Below are 16,197 nucleotides of genomic sequence, written 5' to 3'. Positions count from 1 at the left end.
CATAGTCATAATTTTTCCTGAAAAAAAAAATTAACTTGATCATGGCGTGCTGCCCACAGACCTTGTGGAATATTATATAATATGAAGTACACGTCTTCAAGTCTGAAAAATTCTGAATTCTGAAATCCATCTGACCCAAACCTTTTCACATGAGGGATTGTAAGTCCATATTCCTGTGTTCCTAGTACACCATTATACATATAATAGGCTAATTTACCATTTTTTTTTTTTTTTTTTTTTTTTTTAGGGCTGCAGTAGAGGCATATGGGAGTTCCCAGGCTAGGGGCGGAATCGGAGCTGTAGCTACTAGCCTACACCACAGAAGAGCAGCACTTTTTTTCTTTCTTTTTTATTACTCAAAGGAATTTATCACATCTGTAGTTGTATAATGATCATAACAATCCAATTTCACAGGATTTCTATCCCATAACCCAAGCACACCCCCCCACCCCCCAAACTGTCTCCTTTGGAGACCATAAGTTTTTCAATGTCTATGAGTCAGCATCTGTTCAGTCTGTCCTTTTTTCAGATTTCACATGTCAGTGAAAGCATTTGATGTTGGTGTCTCATTGTACAGCTGACTTCACTTAGCACGATAATTTCTAGGTCCATCCATGTTGCTAAAAATGACAGTATTTCATTCCTTTTAATGGCTCAGTAATATTCCATTGTGTACATGTACCACATCTTCTTGATCCACTCCTCTGTCGATGGACATTTAGGTTGTTTCCATGTCTTGGCTATTGAGAATAGTGCTGCAATGAACATTGGAGTACGTGTGTCTCTGCGAGTCGTGGTTTTCTCTGGATAGATGCCCAGGAGTGGGCTTGCTGGATCAAATGGTAGTTCTATGTTTAGTTTTCTTATTTTTAGTTTTCTGAGGAATCTCCATACTGTTTTCCACAGTGGTTGCCCCAAGTTACAATCCCACCAACAGTGTAATAGGGTTCCTTTTTCTCTACACGCTCTTCAGCACTTATTGTTTGTAGACTTTTTTTTTTTTTTTTTTTTTTGTCTTTTTGCTATTTCTTTGGGCCGCTTCCGTGGCATATGGAGGTTCCCAGGCTAGGGGTCTAATCGGAGCTATAGCCACCGGCCTACGCCAGAGCCACAGCAACGCAGGGTCCGCGCCGCATCTGCAACCTACACCACAGCTCACGGCAACGCTGGATCGTTAACCCACTGAGCAAGGGCAGGGACCGAACCCGAAACCTCGTGGTTCCTAGTTGGATTCGTTAACCACTGCGCCACAACGGGAACTCCTTTTTTGCTATTTCTTTGGCTGCCCCCGTGGCATATGGAGGTTCCCAGGCTAGGGGTTGAATCGGAGCTGCAGCCACTCCCTACGCCAGAGCCACAGCAACGCAGGGTCCGCACCGCGTCTGCAACCTACACCACAGCTCACGGCAACGCTGGATCGTTAACCCACTGAGCAAGGGCAGGGACCGAACCCGCAACCTCATGGTTCCTAGTCGGATTCGTTAACCACTGCGCCACGAAGGGAACTCCTGTAGACTTTTTGATGATGGCCATTCTGGCTGGTGTAAAGTGGCACCTCATAGTGGTTTTGATTTGCGTTTCTCTAATGATGAGTGATATTGAATATCTTTTCATGTGTTTTTTGGCCATCCATATGTCTTCTCTGGAGAACTATCTGTTTAGATCTTCTGCCCATTTTTTAATGTGATTGTTTTTTTGGTATGGAGCTGCAGAAGGTGTTTATAAATTTTGGAGATTAATCCCTTGTCAGCTGATTCACTTGCAAAGATTTTCTCCCATTCTGTGGGTTGTCTTTTTATTTTGTTTAGGGTTTCCTTTGCTGTGCAGAAACTTTTAAGTTTAATTAGGTCCCATTTGTTTATTTTTGTTTTTACTGTCATTGCTCTAAGAGGTGGATCTGAGAAGATGTTGCTGTCGTTTATTTCGAGAGTGTTTGGCCTATGTTTTCCTCTAAGAGTTTTATAGCGTCTGGTCTTATATCTAGGTCTTTAATCCATTTGGAGTTTCTTTTTGTGTATGATGTTAGGGAGTGCTCTAATTTCATTCTTTTCCACGTGGCTGTCCAGTTTTCCCAGCACCACTTATTGAACAGGCTGTCTTTTCTCCATTGTATATTCTTGCCTCCATTGTCATAGATTAGTTGGCTGTAGTTGCTGGGAAGAGTAGCACTTCTGAAAAATTCTGCTTGTAAGGGTTCACTGCCGTATTTACATTGCTTAAGAGACACAGACAACCACTGGAAGGTTGCTACCAGTAAAGCCAGGTGATTACTGATATTATCACACTATCTGTAATCTAAGGAAATTGGTACTAAATGTTCTATAAAGGTTCTTCTGAAATCTATCAAGTATGATAAACAGAACAATACCAAATTCAAATATTTCAATATATAGGAAACAAATCAGTTAGCAGATATTGAGAACCCTTATTATCAAAGGCATTGTAATATTAAATATGTTGGAAGTAAAGTATATTGAAGAAGATTTTTGTACGTTTTGAATTTAGAAGATGCTTCAACATTTGACCTGATCTAATTTATTATCCTTTCTTCACCTGTGATGTTGCAAATTTTATCAGGGTTTGACGGCAACACAAGTACATGATTGTAAGAGACCACACTTGCCCCCGCGGAGTTATGATTTAAACTGAACCCCTACTCTAGGAAGTCATAACAAATGACTTTAGAAATTATAACTGAATAAAGGATACAGGACTAAATAAATTCATGCACGCAAAATAACGGATAACAAAAGCAGTTAACTCGAAGAAATGCGGGTAGAACGAGCAAGAGGAAATAGAATCATAAAGCACTGGAATTGCAAACTCCTAAGGGAAACCGAGGTTTCACAAGGAATAAAATCTCATTGTTAAGCAAGCACTGGGCTGGGCCAGGAGTTTGAAGAGAGTGATGGATTGCAGCCCCAGCCACGCGGTTGCTCTTTCGCTTCTTTGGTTCTTCACTTTCTGATCCACAAAAGAGATTCGCTTGGACAGATTTTTAAAGATCCAGACAATGACCTGGTGCCAGTTTAAACACTATCCTTTCCACTTAACTGGTAAATTCCTTGAATTTCCGGTCAAAGTAATAATTAAAAAGCCCAAAGGACCCTGTTTGTTTACGGCCAGGTCTCTGAGCAAAACCGGCAGGGCGGAAGAGGAGTAACAGCCGAACCGACGGTGAAAGCCGGTAAGGAATTGCCCGTGGCCCGGCCACAGGCAACTAACTGCCAGGGTGATTTAACGTCCAGAACAACCTGGTTGGTGTTCCAGCTGACCTCGCGTGGCTGCGGCGGCGGCGGCGGAAGGGGCGTGTCCCTGGGCGGAAGTGACGTGCTCCGGCTTTAGGCCCGGGGAGGAGGTGTAGCCGGTCGGTAGAAGGAGGCTTTGGTGGCGGAAGAGGATCGGGGCTGATGGCGGCTCAGGCTCAGAAGTCTTTTTAACACCCTTATCTGCCCAGGAGCTGCCCACTCGGTAAGCTCTTTCCCCTGCCTGCCCCACCGCCTGGCGCGGGGCGGACCCCCGCTGGAGCTCTTTGGGGGTTCGAGAGACTCCCCCCCTCAGTAGAGACTAGGGGCCTGGCTGATCTCGGGAATGGTCGCCCTGGTGACGAAGCTGCCTAGTGACAGTGCCTTCCTTCCCGGGCTGCGATTGTGACGGGGGTGTGGGCCACTTCGGTTAGCAGTGGAGTTGGAAAAAGCGACCGGTGGCCGCCTCACAAGGCGGGGAGGCCCTGGGCTAGGCCTTCGCAATTTGGGGGACCTGTGTGGGGCGTGGACCCTTTGGCTGGGGGCGAGTGACGCGGTGGGCCCCCCGGAGAGGACCCTGCCTCGCCCGAGGCTCAGCTGCGGGGTGAGTGTTTTGAGGGCAGCGTGTGTGCTGTCGACGTAGATAAACTTGGGAAAACATCTAGGTCGCCTCGGGTGGGACGCTCGGGCTTGCCCGTGAAGGGTGAAACCCAAGTGTTTTGGTTTGAGTCGCCGGCAGATTAGGAGGCGGGGACTCGGTGCGCCGCCTACGTCTCGGGGCCGCGGGCTGGGTTAGCTGTTTTGGTTGGATCACCGACTTCACCTGGGCCGCTGAATTAGCAAACACTTTTCTTTTGTTTATAAGTGGCTCTACGCCGAGTTCTCGAAGGGATGTTTTAAAATCTTGGGAGGAGAGCCACGTTTGTCTTTGCTTAGGCAACTTTTCCTGATTTCACAACTCTCCCTCCCTCCGGCACCCCGGAGCTCCGCAGGTTGTGTACAAGTCCCGGCAGGCGTTCGTCGTTTCGGGGAATCTTTATTAAGAGATTAGTATGTGCGTGCATGTTCTGATAAACATTTATTACCTGATTGATAATTTGGGAACGCTGTGACGTTTGACTTTCTACGTACGCTAGGTTTTTAAGTTTCGGAAAGTAGTTAGGAATTGCTGTTAAAAGTCAGGCTTGGGAAAATCGTAACTTTTCAACTCTGCATTCCGCTAATTGTGGAATATTTACAAGATGCAGGAACAATTGCTAATTGTAATTTTGGAGCTCAACTCCAAAAGCATTTAGAGAGATCATTTGAGTAACATGTTAATCCAAGAAGTGAGCTAATTAACCTTAAAGTGCTATTTCCCGCATAGAAGAGGGCTGAGGCCAGTCTTTCTTTTCGTGCTTATCAAGGATCCACTTAGGAGTTACCGTCATGGTTTAGTGGTTGGCGAATCCAAGTAGGAACCGTGAGGGTGCGGGTTCGATCCCTGGCCTCTCTCAGTGGGTTAAGGATCAGCGTTGCTGTGAGCTGTGGTGTAGGTTGCAGACGCGGCTCGGATCTGACCTTGCTGTGACTGTGGTGTAGGCCAGCAGCTACAGCTCGGATTGGACTGCTAGTCTGGCAATCTCCATATGTCGCTGGTGCGGCCCTAAAAAGACCAAAATAAATAAATAAATAAATAAATAAAAGGATACATTAGAAATAACTTACTAGCTTTGGGGTTTTTTTTTTTGTAACGTCAAAGAATATCCTATTTTTATTTTTTAGTCATCACATTTTTAAATTGCACACTCCTGTTGACAATAATGGCTGCAGCCGTTTGTGTAGAATTAAACTGTAAATGCCTTTTCCTTAACAAAATAACAGATATTTTGGAATTCTAAGTTTCACCCTTTTTTTTTTTTTAATTTTTTTTTTTTTTCCCCACTGTACAGCAAAGGGGTCAGGTTATCCTTACATGTATACATTGCAATTACAGTTTTTCCCCCACTCTTTCTTCTGTTGCAACATGAGTATCTAGACATAGTTCTCAATGCTATTCAGCAGGATATCCTTGTAAATCTATTCTAGGTTGTGTAGTTTCACCCTTTTTAATGATATATATTTATGAAAGATTGCAACCATGCTCCTTTTTTACTGCTTTGGAGGAATTATCTTACATGTGATGTTTATTGAATTGCATCCTTTTGGAATTTGGATACTACTCAGTATCACTCTTGGCTTTTTAAAGTTTATTTTGCCCCATACAAACTCCTACGAGAAGATAAAGATTCTCTCCCCTCTAATATATATGGGCCAAGACCATGGCTTTTTAGAAACCAACTTTTAAAACAATATAAAAATTAAATATAAGTGGTGACACCTGGGCAGAATAGCCTACTATTCAGCTGTGAAGAGTTTTGGAGATAGGGAAGACTGTAAGAGTGCACATCAACAGACTGATTCTTTTGTTTCTGCCTCCCAGAAAGATTGTTGATAAGAATTTTTTGGTTTGTAAACCAGCTGATAGCCTTTTTTTTGAGCTGAAGTGTGAATAATTGGAAACTATTAGAATATTAGACTTATTTTTTCCTTCCTGATGTTCAGTTTCCTCTAGGACTAAAGTTTGGAAATAAATTTAAAAGTTCATCCCCCCTCTTTGGCCTCTCCCGGATGCTTCTATGCCAGGGATCAAGCCTGAACCACAGCAGTGGCAGTGATGGGTTCTTAACCTCTTGAGCCACCAGGGAACTCCAAAAGTTCATAAGTTTTTAACCGAAAAACTTCCGTTAAGTTAGTCAGCTACTGTGTGTAATATGTTTCTATTGAAGGAAGTCGTACTGAGTTTTTATTACTAATCTTTATTTGTCTACTTTGGTTTTATTAACTTTTATTATGGTAATTTTCATACATACATGAAAGGAGAATGGAACAGTTAAAGGAACCACTGTTTTGCTAATCTTGGTTTATTTATTATTTATTTATTTATTTATTTTACTAATCTTGGTTTATTACCACCTCAGCACATTTACTGTTTCCCCTGGAGTTTTTAAAGCAAATCCTGGACATAAGGATATTTCACCTATAATTAGGTTATTTAACTGATAAGAACTTTGAAAAAATACAGTCACTATAATAATATCAGTAGAACATAATCACCTTATATCTTTTTGAATTCTAAGTGTTAGAATTGGCAAATTATATGAAATATTTAAATTAAGAAGCTTAATTTGACTATGTTTTTGCACAGAAATTCTTAGTATGGTCTTTTTCCTACTTTATTTGATTAAGGCTTACATTTTGGGCTGGTCAAGTAAAATGAGTATCAGTAGCCACTGGAAAAAAAACTACCACAAAAGTCAGATCTGTTTTGGGCTTGAAAAATTGCAAGATTGAAACTGAACAGGGCCCTGTGGGGTGCCTGGGCACAGGCCTTTCTGTGTCCCCCATTTCTTGTTTTTAGGGTATAAGCTTCAACCTCCATGACCTTCCCTCAGTTCCAAAGGGCAGGTTCAAATAGTTGGTAATCAGGGGAGGGAGGGGGCGCAGGAACAGTCAAGAAACTATAGTGCATTCTTGGGTCAGGGTCCTGGTTCTTCCTCAAGGAATGTGCATTAACAATATCTTTGAGTTCTTCTGCAGTACTACCCCCCCCCCCCCCCCCCCGCAAATTAAAGCCAGAGAGAAGGACCACCAGAACCAGTCCTGGGGCCACTAACACCAATTTTGAAAATGATTACAGGCTTTCATCTACCCTAATCTTTATCTCTGGCTCTATTTTCCCCTCCTAAAACTGTAAAACCACTTCCTATTCTTTCCTAAAGGGGAGCACAACACAGTCTTCTAGAGTGGCCTCCTTTGCCTGACAAAGCAATAAAGCTATTTTTTTTTCCTCTGTTGCCCAGAACTATGTCTCCGTGTTTCTGTTTGTACCAGTGGACAGAAGCCAAGTTTTAGCAACAAGTAAAGATAACATTGAACCCTCCCCCCCCCGTTTATTTTAGCTGTATATCTGAGTGCCCACTGTATATTACTTTTTTCCTTAGATGTTGTATTGAATCCTCAAAATAACAAAATTGGATTTTTGATCAAAGACTTTATAGTATGAAATTTACAGCACAACACATATAAAGGAACTCTAGAGATGTTAGAACTTTGGGCATCAAGTAGGAAACACGGAAGGAGGAGGCCACTGCAGACAACCTGTGTATCTGTACTTCAGACTTTGTTTCCCAGCCAAATGTGTCTCATCTTTTTTTTCTTGTTTTCACGTATTTTTATTTTTTATTGAGGTATCATTGGTTTATAACATTATATAAGTTTCATGTATGTTAAATTATGTCTTCTGGATGCCCTATAGCATGCTCACCACCATACTTCTATCCCTCACCATACAGTTGATTCTCCCTACTCATCTCCCCCCACTCTTCTAGTCTTGGTGTATCCAGCTTTGGTTTATTTATTTATTTATTTTTTGTCTTTTTTTGCTATTTCTTTGGGGCCACTCCCACGGCATATGGAGGTTCCCAGGCTAGGGGTCGAATCGGAGCTGGAGCCGCTGGCCTACGCCAGAGCCACAGCAACGCAGGATCCGAGCCGCGTCTGCGACCTACACCACAGCTCACGGCAATGCCGGATCGTTAACCCACTGAGCAAGGGCAGGGACCGAACCCGCAACCTCATGGTTCCAAGTTGGATTCGTTAACCACTGCGCCACGACGGGAACTCCCAGCTTTGGTTTATTTATTGTTTTTTGTTTTCTTGACTGGAAAAACTTTACTTATCCTTGGCTTGCATCTTAATATACCCATGTTTCTAGACGTTTTCTTTGGAGAATGAGAAACGAGGTATGGTAAATCTGCTTCTACTTTCTTTTGTGTGTCGAGGCTGTATTTCCTCTCTCCACCTGAGGCACAGTTCTTTTTCTTAGGATGTTAATGAAGCAACACTTCCCAAACAGTACCACAAGGTGATGCAGTGATTTTGCACTTTTCTTCCCCACTGGGTGGTGTGTGGGTCTGTGTGTGTGCATGTGTGTGTATGTACATATGTGTGGCAGGTCTGCATGTGAGCATGTGTAATACATAAATCTGCCAGTGAATCATCTTCATATATTAGCATTCTCAGTGCATTTTAACGTTTTTATAAGCTTGCCCATCTTTTCACTCCATTTCTTCTCTGTGTGAGGAGCAAAACAGGAAATATGTGGAAATTAGATACGTCACTATTTTAAATGGGTTGATTCATGTTGTAATTACATTCAGATTGCATTTATCAATATTAACTTTTTAAAAACTGGAAGCTATATTGGAATTAAACAAAGTGGTAATGAGAATGGAATGACTTCCGTAAAATCTTTTTATAGTTACGGTTGCATTGAAATTCTTAAAAAGGGAGTTCCTGTTGTGGCTCAGTGGAAACGAATCTGGCTAGTATCCATGAGGACGAAGGTTCAACCCCTGGCCTCACTCAGTGGGTTAAGGATCTGGTGTTGCAGTGGTCTGTGGTGTAGGGTGCAGACGTGGCTCGGATCTGGTGTGGCTGTGGCATAGGCTGGCAGCTGCAGAACCCCTAGCCTGCAAACCTCCATATGCCACAGGTGTGGCCCTAAAAAGACCAAAAAAAAAGAAAAATTCCTTTTTTTTTTTTTGGTCTTTTTGCTATTTTTTTGGGCCGCTCCTGCGGCATATGGAGGTTCTCAGGCCAGGGGTTGAATTGGAGCTATAGCTGTCAGTCTACACCGCAGCCACAGCAATACAGGATCTGAGCTGCATCTGCAACCTACACCACAGCTCACGGCAACGCCAGATCCTTAACCCACTGAGCAAGGCCAGGGATCGAACCCGCAACCTCGTGATTGCACGAATGGTTAACCACTGCACCACGATGGGAACTCCTAAAAAAAAAAAAAAAATTATTAAACAGATTGGAGTGTTAGAGATTAATGATGATTATTAATGGGATAATTACAAATTATCTTACTCTAAGACATAAGCATCATGAATATATTTAAAGTCTGATGTTAGGGTTTTGTATTTCATCTTTGGGGAGTGTTTAAAAATGAAATTTCATGTTAATGTGTTTATTTAAAATAATGAAAATAATACATTAAATATAGTGGTAAAAATTTAGTCATTTGAATTAAAAGTTAAAGTCCTAGGAGGTCCTTCATGGCTCAGCGGGCTAAGGATCTGGCATTGCCACTGCTTGGCTCTAGTTACAGCTGTTACAGCGGGTTTGATCCTTGACCTGGGATATTATGTATGCCATGGGCACAGCCAAAAAAAGTAAATGAATAAAAAAGTTAAAGTCCTTTTAAATTCTCTTTTCATATGTAGTCCTCATCAATAAAGACTATATGATGTGTACTTTTTGAGTCCCTTTTGATTCATTTAAAAGCCTGTATACACATGAATATATATATGAATGCCTGTTGTTTACCGTCATGCTGTTTTATACCTTAAAAACATTTCAGTGAAGTAAAAGTCTAAGATTGGATTATGGATTTTTAAATGCTGTTGTAATTGAGGTTAAACAAAAGTTTAAACTCCACAGACTTGTTTTAGGAAAAATGATTTACTGCTCTGTTGATGAAGTTTACATTAGGAAACGTATCAAGTTTTATGGAAAGAAAGTTTTTCTTAAATGGCTTTTAATTAAACACATAGGAAACTCATCCCAAACTAGTTTTATTTTTTCCTTACTGAATAGCTTCCTCAGAGAAACTTAAATATTCACTCTCTTCATAGAGAAACATTACTGATTCACTTACCTCAGTTTGTGGTTTGTTTTTTTTTTTTTTTTTTTTTTGGCTCTGCCTATGGCATGTTCAAGTTCCTGGGCCAGGGATCAAACCTGAGGCACAGCAGTGCCCACACCAGATTCTTAACCCACTGAGCTACCAGGGAACAACTTACTTCAGTTTTGGTAGTTGTTAGAGTTTAGTTCAGTTAATACAGCTATGGTCACTCTCATGGGTATTCTGTAACTAGTGAACATTTTTTTTTTGTTTTTGTTTTTGTCTTTTTGCCTTTTCTAGGGCCATTCCCATGGCATATGGAGGTTCCCAGGCTAGAGGTCTAATCAGAGCTGTAGCCAGCGGCCTGCACCACAGCCATGCAGGATCTGAGCCATGTCTGGGACTTATACTATAGCTCCTGGCAATGCCGGATCCTTAACCCACTGAGCAAGGCGAGGGATTGAACCTGCGTCCTCATGGATACTAGTCAGATTTGTTAACTGCTGAGCCATGAAGGGAACTCCCACTTGTTATCTTTAAATTTGCATGATTTTCTTGTTTCAGATTCACAATGACATCCTTTCAAGAAGTCCCATTGCAGACTTCCAACTTTGCCCATGTCATCTTTCAAAATGTGGCTAAGAGTTATCTTCCTAATGCACACCTGGAATGCCATTATACCTTAACTCCATATATCCATCCACATCCAAAAGATTGGGTTGGTATATTCAAGGTAAGAGAACTTTCTGCATATTTCTTCTATGTAGTATTTTTTATTTTCTTTCTAAGAGATTGGCAAGTAGCTTACATTAGCCTTGTCTTAAAATAAGGGTCATTTTTATAAACGTCAAATGTAAAATATTTACATTTGTAAATGTAAACATTGTGTAAACATGAAATACTTAATAGTGGAGGATAGTATACAACAGATGTTGGGATCTTCAGTTCTCCAGACTTCCCTCTGTATAATCAAAAATTTCAACTTCACTCAAGGACTTGTGAAAATATTTTCAAATCTTTTTTTTTCCTTCCATTTTCTCTATTCCTTACCTGAAAAAAAAAATGACCTTTTCCTTTGGGTTACTATGTCATTTACTGTCTTGTCATTTGTAATTAATTTTGTACAGCTCTACAGCTATGTTACTACTTTTCTGTTCTATATTGTTTAAATATTCCTCATATTGTCTTATGCTTTTATAAGAGTTCTCTGTTTTACATGACTAAATAGTAAGTTCTTTGATGGTAAGAGTCCCACTTTTCTAATATTTTGCTAATTTTGTGTAATATTTGCTTGAAAATTACACTGAGATGATCATTACAGTGGTGAAATTTTTTTTTGTCAGTTTCAATTCTTCAGAACATAATGGGGAACTAAAACAAAGGAATGTCCTTTAAGCAGTCAAAATAATTTCATTTAAGTCCAAACAGTAAAACTTAACTTTTCTCCTGGGTTACTCTAGATTCTCCCTGAGAATTGATTTGTTCTATTTTATATTTGATTTTAATGGTCTTGAAATTTTGATTGTGTGTTCTGTATAAGTTAAATAGCAAATAGAAAGAAATAAGAGTAGCTACTAGAAATAGGCACATTGAGAGTATCTAGAAGTGAAAAGTCTGCCTTAATAGGACAGAAAAACCTTTGTTTTGCCCAATATAGAGGCACAGGGGTGAGAATGTTCATGAAACTGAGTTAGTTTAAATAGAAAATAAACATAATTTAGGGAAGTGGAGGAAGGTGAAGTTGAAGGTGTCATTCTATCCATGAAGGAAAGGCTAAACAGTTTGCAGAGGAGTTCCCATTGTGACTCAGCCTAACAAACCCAACTAGTATCCATGAGGATGCTGGTTCTATCCCTGGCCTCAGTGGGTTAAGGATCTGACGTTGCTATGAGCTGTGGTGTAGGTCGAAGATGTGGCTTGGATCCCCTGTTTTTTGTGGCTTTGGTGGGCCAGCAGCTGTAACTCTGATTTGACCCCTAGGCTGGGAACTTAAATATGCCGAAAGTAGGGCCCTAAAATTAAAAAAAAAAAAACCAAACCAAACAAAAACAGTTTGCAGATTTTTCATTATAGGCAGTAGGAAGATTGCATATGTAGATATGTAGGCTGATAGGTGATAAATTGTATTTCAGGAAAATTCATCTTTATATTTTTCTTTCAAATTATGTATTTGTTTTTTTTTTTTCTTTGTATTTTTAGTTAATGGCTTATTGTTTAAGCCAAAAGCTAATGACTTTCTCTTCAAATCCAGCTAAACACCAATTGTGTCTATTTTAACTGCCTACCTGTTTCTGCACTTTTAAAAATTTTTGGCTGTGCCCGTGGCATGTAGGAGTTCCTGGGCCAAAGACTGAACACTAGCCACAGTAGTGATCCACAGCTGCTGCAGTGACAACATGGATCCTTAACTTGCTGCACCATAGGAGATCTCCCACATAGTTAGTGTTTTAAGTGTTTCCTTCCAGCACTTTTTTTTGTCCTCCCCGCCCTCTCCCCCCATTTTTGGCTGTTCCCATGACATGTGGAAGTTCCCAGGCCAGAGATCAGGTCGGAGATCAAATCTGAGCCAGAGCTGTGACCTCTGCCACAGCTGCAGCAACTGCTGGATCACTAACCCAGTGTACCACAGCGGGAACACTTTTTTTTTTCTTTGAAACTAAAAGAATACTTTCAGTCTTTTAAAAATGCATATATTTTGAAAGTAGTTGGAATAGTAGTACTGTATGACATTTTTTATGTCCTGAATTTTTCGCTTATGATTAAAACCACTTTCTTATCAATGTAAATAGCTCTGTAGGAGGGACATTTGTAGTGTTTATGATAGTTCTGTTTTAGAATCAGTATTGCAGCCTTCTTGTGTATATCTAGTCTTTTTTGCAGTTTTTTTCCTTTTAAAAAAGAAAGACCTTTGCTTTTGTAACAATTTTTGAAAACTGTGGTATATACAAAAGAAAGAATGAATACCCCTACCCATTATACCCTTGCCTTTCCTGGAAATATCTGTTGTAAAGTTTTGTGTTCATTTTTGTAGAATTTAAAAATTCATAGGCTTGGAGTTCCCATAGTGACCTAGCAGTAATGGACCCGACCGGTATCCATGAGAACATGGGTTTGATCACTAGCCTTGCTTGGTGGATTAAGGATCCAGTGCTGCAGTGTGAGCTGTGGTGTAGGTTACAGATGTGGCTCGGATCCTGCATTGCTATGTGGCTGTGGCTGGCAGCTATAGCTCTGATTTGACCCCTAGCCTGGAAACGTTCATATGCAGCAGGTGTGCCCATAAAAAGCCAAAAAGAAAAAAAAAATTCATAGGATTAGTTTATAGTATTTCATAGGTTTTGCATTTATCTGTACATAATCATCAAATTCATTTTCCGTGCCTTTCCTGCTCCATGTTATATGTCAAAATCGTTACCCTCTGGATTCTCTGACTCTTGTTTTACAAGTGCTCTCTATGTGCTATCTCCACCCTAATGTTTCTATTTTTCTTTCAAGGTTTCTCTAGAATTTGCTTTTTAGGGGCACACCTGAGGCATATGGAAGTTCCCAAGCTAGGGGTCGAATCAGAGCTACAGCTGCCTACACCACAGACACAGCAACTCGGGATCCACGCCTCGTCTGTGACCTACACCACAGCTCACAGCAACATCAGATCCTCGACCCACTGAGCAAGACTAGAGATCAAACCTGAATCCTCACTGATACTAGTCAGATTCTTTTCCTTTGCACCACAATGAGAACTTCTAGAATTTATTAATAACCTGTGTTTTTGCTTGCTAACCTTGTTCTTCTGATCTTTACATTCCCTCTCAGAATTTCCTTTATAATTAAACTTCTCATCCAACATGTTTTTCTAAAATGTTAATCCAGTTTAAAGGGAACACATTTGTGGGTTTTTTTTCCCCCTTTCATGTCACCCGTTTAATTTCCTTTTTTGCTCTTACTTCACTAATTGCACTGGTAACAGAAGAATGATAATGATGTCCAGTACTATTGTAACTCCCCACACTAAACTATGTGAAATATCTGTTGTTTTGGTTCCTTTCCAAATATAGATAGTCCCTCTTAGCTGGATTTAAGTGTAGCTCCTGAGAGCTATATGTTGTGACAGTCAATACCTAACTTTTAACTGACCTATTGTTTTCAGTATTGTCATAGCTTCCCTGCCCACCCCCCTTTTGTTTTTGTCTTTTTAGGGCCGCAACTGCGGCATATGGAAGTTCCCAGGCTAGGGGGCAGATCAGAGCTATAGCTGCCAGCCTACACCACAGCAGCTCAGGATCTGAGCCACATCTGTGACCTACACCACAGCTCACGGCAAAGCCAGATCCTTAACCCAGGGATCGAACCAGCATCCTCACGGATACTAGTTATATTTGTTTGCACTGAGCCGTGACAGAAACTCCCTCCCTGCCATTTTTCAATGTTTAAAATAACTATTATCAACTCAATAAGTTTCTGTATACTTGCTGCTAGTGGACTAATAGGCAAATTCCCTTGCATTTCAAGGGATTTAAATCTGTAATCCAGAAATCCAGTCAAGTTCTAGTCAGGTAACCAGGGAAATAGAAACAGTGGGTGAGTTGTACTCTTTGTGGTTTGACTCTTCTGATTAGATTTGTTTACTGTTCGTACCAGGACTGTCTACGTAATTTCCAGATGTCCAAATTGTGTTTCTTCCACTGTGGTATGCCCTCCCGTGTGGAAGTTTGGATGGTAGACATACCCATCCTAGAGGAATTTGTGCTGTGTATCAGTGCTGCACCCTTATTTAACCTGCGGTGCCACAATGGGAACGCCTCTAGTACCATTTTAAACTGCTCTCATATTCAGTATTGACACAGTACACTTCATCTGGAAAATATGGATTGAGATACATAATATATCTATTTGTGTTATAAGTTGGAAATGTTTTGGATAGGTGGGATATAGGTAGTCTTTTTGCGTATATAAACAATTTAGGAATAAACGTACAAATCAATTTTTACAAATTTACCATTGGCTGTAGTCAAGATTGACTAAAGATGAGACATTACTGGTTTAGTTAGTGGATTTAAGGAGGAGGGGTAAATCTGATTAAAAAAAAAAAAACACACACATTTAAGTTTGAGCCGTAAAATAAGTTTTAAAAACTTACGTTTAGTGAAATGAAATTTAAGGAAGACATAAGTTTTTGTATTTGATCATAAGCATACTAAGATTTTCCTTGAGAAATTGGGTATCAAATTGCATTTTTTTTTGCTATTTCTTGGGCCGCTCCCGCGGCATATGGAGATTCCCAGGCTAGGGGTCTAATCGGAGCTGTAGCCACCGGCCTACACCAGAGCCACAGCAACACGGGATCTGAGTCGCATCTGCAACCTACACCACAGCGCACGGCAACGCCAGATTGTTAACCCACTGAGCAAGGGCAGGGACCGAACCCGCAACCTTATGGTTCCCAGTCGGATTCGTTAACCACTGTGCCACAACGGGAACTCCAAATTGCATTTTAATATATAGTATAAATTCTACTGTTACCAGATTTTTATAGCATTAGGTTATAGCTTAAAAAATTATAATAAAAATTTGACAATTCTTGTTAAAATGCTCTTTTTTTTTTTTTTTTTGCCTTTTCTAGGGCCACTCCCGCGGCATATGGAGGTTCCCAGGCTCAGGGTCGAATCGGAGCTGTAGACACCAGCCGACGCCAGAGCCACAGCAATGCGGGATCCAGGCCGGATCTGCGACCTACACCACAGCTCATGGCAACGCCGGATCCTTAACCCACTGAGCAAGGGCAGGGACCGAACCCGCAACCTCATGGTTCCTAGTCGGATTCGTTAACCACTGCGCCATGATGGGAACTCCAAAATGCTCTTGATTTGTAAACATTAATGCATGCTTTAAGGATACAGTGAAAAAACAATATGCTGTAAGATATCCTTCTTATATTAAACTACTTATAATATCCATGTTTTTGTTGTTTTCCTTGAGGTTGGATGGAGTACTGCTCGTGATTATTATACATTTTTGTGGTCCCCTATGCCTGAACACTATGTAGAAGGATCAACAGTCAATTGTGTGTTAGCATTTCAAGGTAAGAACTGAAAAGTAGAACTTAGATGAAATTGGATGTTTTATTGCCATTGAAAATGTTGTACCTCATTGTAATCATCTACTTAGGCATGTGCAGTTGTTCCAAAATTAATTAATATCTTTCTTTAACAAGTCATAAGAATGTAAATATCTAGTGTA

General features: G+C 40.6%; 1 protein-coding gene across 11 annotated transcripts in view; it reads left to right on the top strand.

Annotated features, from left to right (window-relative positions):
- Nucleotides 1–3,327: 3,327 nt before the first annotated feature.
- TAX1BP1 (Tax1 binding protein 1) overlaps nucleotides 3,328–16,197 on the top strand; it is an 82,370-nt gene continuing 69,500 nt past the window's right edge. For 10 of the 11 annotated variants that reach the window (XR_014834043.1, XR_014834041.1, XR_014834039.1 and 7 more), the window contains exons 1-3: nucleotides 3,328–3,471; nucleotides 10,525–10,693; nucleotides 15,937–16,039. Coding sequence is in view for 5 of the 11 variants with exons in the window: in XM_021079294.2 (XP_020934953.1) it covers nucleotides 10,532–10,693; nucleotides 15,937–16,039 (265 nt within the window). In the remaining 6 variants the exon portion in view is untranslated. Of the gene's footprint in view, nucleotides 3,472–10,524; nucleotides 11,770–14,312; nucleotides 16,040–16,197 lie in introns of all 11 variants that reach the window. The other variant, XM_085005617.1, reaches the window with a different exon arrangement.

This window comes from Sus scrofa, chromosome 18 (genome assembly GCF_054392235.1).
Source record: "Sus scrofa isolate SSC_HxYL_T2T_F1_AM1 chromosome 18, Sscrofa_HxYL_maternal_Yorkshire_Landrace_v2.0, whole genome shotgun sequence".
Classification (NCBI taxonomy): Eukaryota; Metazoa; Chordata; class Mammalia; order Artiodactyla; family Suidae; genus Sus; species Sus scrofa.
The sequence above is the reverse complement of the archived record's forward strand: the minus strand, read 5'-3'. Positions and strand labels throughout refer to the sequence as shown.